The following is a 6,571-nucleotide window of genomic DNA, read 5'->3' as shown; positions in this document are numbered from 1 at the left end:
AAAAATAAATCAAGTATATAAAAAACAAAAAATAAAATTAAAAACCATGTGATGTAATTTTTTATAAACCTAAGGGACTAAATTTGAATTTTGTAAGATTGATTTTGCAAAAATATTAACAAAATTAACCATAAAACTCGTTAAGTGGGCTGGACTGATAATTTTACGAGAAAATTATGACCATAACAATAAAAAAAATATTAGAACTTTTTTCAACTACGCATTAAAAATTTAGGATTTTTATAATATAAATTCGTAAAAATATGACTAGGATGATAATGCGGATATTTTGGATGTGATAAAATGTTGCCCATATCCAATAATTTTAGAAATCACTTATATAACAAATAAAATTTATACTCCAATTATTTATTTGTATTTTTTTTTTAAATGTCAAATATAACCTGTTTCTTAACTTCACATATATCCACAACGAGAATACCGATCATTTAATTACAACTACCTATTAACCAATTACTGATTTTTAACTTTCTCTAAGTCCAATAGTAAATGAACCGTTAGGTAGGTCGTTTATTAATGACATTTACAGGATGTCAAAGTCCATTTAATGTGATATAACTTTCTTGGGTAACAAAAACATTGCTGCGAATTTTTGTTTGCAAGATTCTTATTAATAATGAGCCTAGCCTGCATAAAAATATATTCTTAATAAATATCATGAATTAAAGAATCTGAGTTGTCGATTCATGGTGTCAAATAAACAAATAACATTAGATATATGCATGAATGTTCATATTTCATCATATTTAGCATGGTTTTATTATGAAGAACAAATTGTTAAATTCAATACTAAATATACAACGAAAAATCCGTTCCCACACTTTTATTTAAATGTCTTTGTTTTCTTCACTTTTTAATTTTATCCTTCTATTAATTTTCCAAAAATGTGTAATTTTAAACCAATTTTTAGGACCGTTTGTACATCTTAATCAATTTATATTACACAAAACATTTTTTATACAAAATAATCTTGTAAGTTTATGATTAAATATGGACAGGGATCTAGTTACCTGTAAGTTAGAAACTATTTTAACTAATTAAATCATATTTAATTATAAATTTATGATATCGGCAAATGAAAGTTCACTTTAAATGTGCACTTCCTAAGATAAAAGTTAATTAAATACATATTCCTTAGGTGAAATTTACCTTTTCTTTTCAATAGAACATCTTTCTTCTTTGATTAATTTCTGACTCGTATAGTTTCTAAATTTTTTAATAGGCGATGAAGTGAAATAATTGTGAAAGCATGTGGTGTGATTGTGAATTATTTTTGAAAAACAAAACAAATCAACCCCATGTTTCCCACTTACTTTCTTATTATTTATACATAGGATTCGAATTTAAATATTAATTTATAGCTACAACTAATACTTATATTCTATTATTTATAAATTTATACATATATAAAAAAGTATGTCATACAAAACACAAAATTTCAAATAGAGTATATTTCAAATTCGGTCTATGGGGTTTGATGATTTCTTTTGATACACTTCAATGACTTTCAAATTTACAAAATTGATCATTTTAACCATGGATTGGGTTTTTAGATTTAACATGTTTGTTTTGTTTGTTAAATTTGATAGGATGATCACTTTGCCCTAATCGTCCCAACACTCACCTCCCTAACCCTATGGACGCACTGCTAAAGATGGCGATGAACTGGACATTGGGGATGGGAGACTCCTCCTCATTGTTGTTTTTAGGTTAAATAATAAATTATTAATAATAAAATAATAACAAATAAATAGAAGTTTATTAAGAGTTTGAAATTTAGGGTATATGGTAATTGAACAATCATTTGACATACCAAATACCAAAATAAAACGGATGTTATTTGTAGGAACCAAAAAGACCATATCAACACATTCGAATCAAAACCAACAACTCAAGGTCTTCACAACTTCAACTTTTGTATTTGAACAAAATTGATATCAGAGTTTAGAGTTGTAGAAATGGTCCTATATTTTCCTTTTTTATTTATAAATAGCAAGTACTTATTTCTTTTAAAATTTTGGTGTTTTGTCTAGTTACAAGTTTAATCCTTCAAATTTCATCATTTATACATATCACAACTTTATTTAAATTATCCTTCTTTTTAGTTTCTACTTTCTAGCTTTTTATGTTTTTTTTTAATTAGTATTTTTTATATAAAAAAAAAAAAAAAAACAATTTTCCTTACATTTTTTACAAATTTATTTTCGACAAATTCATTTTTACAAAAATAGTTTTTTAAGTGATCGTTTTTATTATAATTTTTTACATCTTTATTTCTATACATAAATTTTTAATGTTAAACTAAAATCCATTTGGCTGTAAAATCCAAATATAATCTAAAATTCATGAGGATATATTTGGAACCAATCGCGAAATACTCACGTTAGCGACTAATGATTTATTAGAAAATAATTATACCAAACCAAACAAAAAAAGCAAAGACTTTAATAATAATTGGTGTTTTTTTAAAGGAAAAGATTGTAATAATCACATTGCTACTCTAGTACTCTACTTTGAGATTTTTTGGTGCTCGAGAAAAGCCCATTGATAAATAGAACGTGCAGCATACTAGCATAGTAGCATACGCCATATTGCCATAATATAGTAAACTATAATTTTAATCTTTTTATAAAGATTTAACCATGTAGGTGTAACAAACTTAATATTTTTCTTAATTAACTTTTGTAACATTGGTTACTATTGTATATAAAACTATCCTCCTCGAAGTAGTTAAGGAATGAAAATTTCATACAGAATGTCTAATGTTAAACTTAGACACACACAAATATTAATAGTGTTTTACGATTAACCTAACATAGATTTTTTTATCATTTATCAATTTTTTTATTGTATATAAAATTTCATATGAAACTACAAATTCGGTATACAAAAATATGTTACATAAAAAAAAATGCTATCACAAAAGCCAGATGCTTACCTCAAATTACCAATAACGTCCGTGATTTTATAATGTTCACCTTTTTTTTGTTAAGATTGAAAGAAAACCCCAAAGCTATATGCGATTTAAACATTGCTCAACTACTTTTGGAGTGCAATATTTTTAAATGATCAACATTAAAAGTGACCTAGGTGTTGATTTTTCTGGGTGTTAATTTGTTGTTTATTTTATTTTCTAGTCAAGTCCTGTAAAAATAAAATAGTTATGATTAATGATGTTTGTTAAAACGTTATATAATCAATCAAAATTTATACTTCTTGTAAATTTTACAACACCATTGCATGCATATCTATAAATCAAATCTTATATGCAAAAATCAAACACTATTGTTTCCAATCTCATCAAACATGGTGGAAAATACACACACATACACAATAAAACCAACAAACAAAATCAAATCAAATTTATCATAAACCAGTCGCCTTCCCCAAAGGCCAAGATAATCTTCGGTTACTCATTCCATCTAAATCACTATTGTTTCCAATCTCTTCTTGCTCTTGCCTTTTCGAGCTTCCTAAACCCACATCATCAAAACTCGATTCCTTTTCCCATGGAGGTGGAGTCATAAAATTGGAATCCATTGATGTCGTTCTTTGAGAAACATCATTACTACTTCGCAAGGGCATTATCGTCATTCCGGACTCAGAGGGTCCTAACCTAAGTTTTTGAAGCATCGCAAATGATTCTCTCATGGCCGTCATCGCCTCAAAAAACCTCGTACATGACGCCAACGCCACAGGGATCGGCCGTAGCATCTCCTGCATCACACTGTCTGTGTCAATACAGAACAGTACAGAACAGAACAGAACAACTTTACTAGTACTTTTTATGTCAGTGAGACAAAAAATGAAAAAATTGTTTTTTTTTGTCAGCTCAAAAGACGTAAATGCCCTCATAGACATACCCCCCAAACGGATGGTGGTTCTTTAAAGTTTTGAGTCCACTGGAAATCTGCAACAGATGCTGTTAGAGCACCATAATCACTAGCAGCCTTCATCAATAGTTCGGAGAATTGTTTCTGTAAAATTTTGAAAATGTTAAAAATAAAAGTTTTGTTGATATGAAAATAAAAAATTGGAAGTATTAAAAGATTAACCTGATATTCAGCTTCCACGGGAATGCAGTCTAAAGAATATGGCTGTTGAAGACGGGCTATAATTCGGTCCTGAAAGTTGAATGAAGTACAAATGAGAAATCTTAAAAAAAAGTGTTTGATAAAAAGATTTTGAGAGAAGGAAGAAAATGTATTACCTTATTCTGGATAACATCTTTTAATATAGTAGTGATTCTTGATAAAGTTTCTATCTTTTTCTCCATTTCACTTACGTGTGTCAAGTGTGCCACATTTTTATCTTCCTGAAAGTGCAAAAAGAAATTGGTGGCATTCACTAAACGAAAATTGGGTTTTTTTTTTTCTTTTGTTTTTTTACCCAAAATGAAATTCTAGAATCAATATAGAAGGATTGATGACTTCACCTTGCGACCTTGAAGTTCCACTTGCAAATCTGCAATCTTTCTTTGTACAGAGGTAAGTTCCCTCAAGACTCGTATCAAGTCATCGCCTTTTTCACCTCCACCTGATAAATTCTGCAAGTCTTCCTAAACAAGAACACAAAAAAATAATAATAATAATTAAGGGAAATGCAAGCAGTAATACTTTGACAATTTAGTAACCACTGATGATAAATTACTGCTTCTCTAACTTCAAAGATAAGCACATGGATGCTCATAAAAGCGTCTGAGTGATGCACAACATGTAAGTAATCAGATGGAAACCATTGCGTCTTTAATTTCTTTTTTTGAAATATGGAAAAAAAACACAAACATTTTCCAATCTATCAGTATGGTTGAAGCACAAGTACGCTAATATTCTTCATTGCATAGTAGAGCTACATGTTACAAATATTTGATAAGTGACTATCTTTCACACATTTCCCAAATATCATATAAAAGAGATTCAGGAAATCTAACAATATACTAAAGGAGCCCCTTCCAGTTTTTATACAGTGATTGTATATAAAACATGTCACGCACAATAAATTATCGTCAAAACCCCCGATCAAAATCTTCAAATAGGTAAACCTAAATCTGAAATAATTTTGTAATTTGACAGACATTAGCAAAGTAACATAACTAACAAACAATAGTCACTAATTTCACCTCGTGTGGGGATTGAAGATACCTAAAAGGCTAGAACCCTAAATTCACAGATTCAACATGTATTTAAGGCGAATGTGTGTAAGATCACGGATAAGAAAATTGACCTGGGAAGGAGGAGGAGCTACAGAGAAACCAAGGTCGGCAGCGATTGAGAGGGCATCTGACATACCACCAAGTCGTCTGATAGGTTTTCTTCCCACCCAACTACTATCGCTTCCTTGAATCGACGTCATTTCAATAGTAATTGTTCTTACTCCACCGATTTGCTGGATCGAGCACTTGATGAACACTCTGTTTTCCTGATCGTCGTGGATGTAGCTTCGGCCGGCTCTCTGTGAATTTTGAAATTGGAAAAGGAGAAGTGGTCGTTGAGGATCGAACATCCAGGCTAAACTAAACCGCACTATTAAATATAATGGTCCAGTCCAGTCCTTGAACTATCACTCACCCTCCATTTTAGTCCTCCAATTTTTAACCAACAATGACTTTTTGGGTAGTTAACGGTGGTTTATTGTTTCACGAATATATATATATATATATATATATATATATATATATATATATATATATATATATATATATATATATATATATATATATATATATATATATATATATATATATATACGAATGAGTTCTATGGAAAACAAATAACTAGGGCAACATCTACCGGAACCAATAATCAAATGACACGTGTCCATTTCTTTCTTCACAAGTAATGTATTGTGGAAGTTATTGTGGAAATGATGTGTTATCATGTTTTCATTAGTTCAAATATGTGTTGCCCTAATCATTCATTTTCCATATAACTCTTCCCTATATATATATATATATATAGGAAAAGTGAATATACCCTTAAGGGTATATAAGCTTAGATCCTCAAACTCATAATAATACGTCGTTTTGTTTGATATATTCATTATAATATTGTTAAACTTCAATCCTTAACTTGATTTATATTTAATATTTTTAAATTTTCACTATTATCGTCCTCTTACATCACATCTTTTTGTCGAACACTTACTAGGCTATATATTATTGTTGAAAATAACAATTATGTACGAGGAAGATAAATATGAAATTTATAAAAATCTTTCAAGTAATTCAAGTTAAAAGTTGAATTATAAGAACATTGGACAATTACAATGTCTATATATGATACAAAACGATGTATTATGGTAATTTTGGTTACCTAAGCTTATATACCCTTAAGGGTATATTCACTTTTCCTTATATATATATATATATATATATATATATATATATATATATATATATATATATATATATATATATACATATATATATATATATATATATATATACTAACCGTTTACCCGCATCAAGCGACGGGTGCAAACAGTCGAGCAGTATCATTTTGTCTTGTAATCTTGCAAACTTAGTAAGGACGCTTGTTATTGCTTTTCAATA

The 6,571-nt window shown here is 28.9% G+C and overlaps 1 protein-coding gene across 1 annotated transcript; it reads right to left on the bottom strand.

Annotated features, from left to right (window-relative positions):
- Window positions 1–3,209: 3,209 nt before the first annotated feature.
- On the bottom strand, window positions 3,210–5,523 carry LOC145046870 (AUGMIN subunit 2-like). The gene is made up of 6 exons (XM_078995129.1): window positions 5,245–5,523; window positions 4,457–4,579; window positions 4,232–4,336; window positions 4,077–4,145; window positions 3,885–3,998; window positions 3,210–3,738 (listed from the first exon to the last, which is right to left on the bottom strand). Exons 1-6 carry the CDS (start codon window positions 5,521–5,523, stop codon window positions 3,388–3,390), a joined length of 1,041 nt encoding a protein of 346 aa, XP_078851255.1. The 3' UTR covers window positions 3,210–3,387.
- Window positions 5,524–6,571: the final 1,048 nt, after the last annotated feature.

Source organism: Lactuca saligna, chromosome 5, assembly GCF_052625555.1.
Source record: "Lactuca saligna cultivar CGN05327 chromosome 5, ASM5262555v1, whole genome shotgun sequence".
Taxonomy (NCBI): domain Eukaryota; kingdom Viridiplantae; phylum Streptophyta; class Magnoliopsida; order Asterales; family Asteraceae; genus Lactuca; species Lactuca saligna.
Note: the sequence above shows the minus strand (reverse complement) of the source record. Positions and strands in the feature narration are given on the sequence as shown.

What these genes read in the sequence shown, in the direction of transcription:
- LOC145046870 (XM_078995129.1), bottom strand. Translation starts at nt 5,523, where the DNA reads ATGTTCGATCCTCAACGACCACTTCTCCTTTTCCAATTTCAAAATTCA. An exon ending in AAGATGTTATCCAGAATAAG is followed by an intron (nt 4,146 to 4,231) that starts GTAATACATTTT and finishes TTCAACTTTCAG; the next exon opens with GACCGAATTATAGCCCGTCT. An exon ending in AACCACCATCCGTTTGGGGG is followed by an intron (nt 3,739 to 3,884) that starts GTATGTCTATGA and finishes AGTGTGATGCAG; the next exon opens with GAGATGCTACGGCCGATCCC.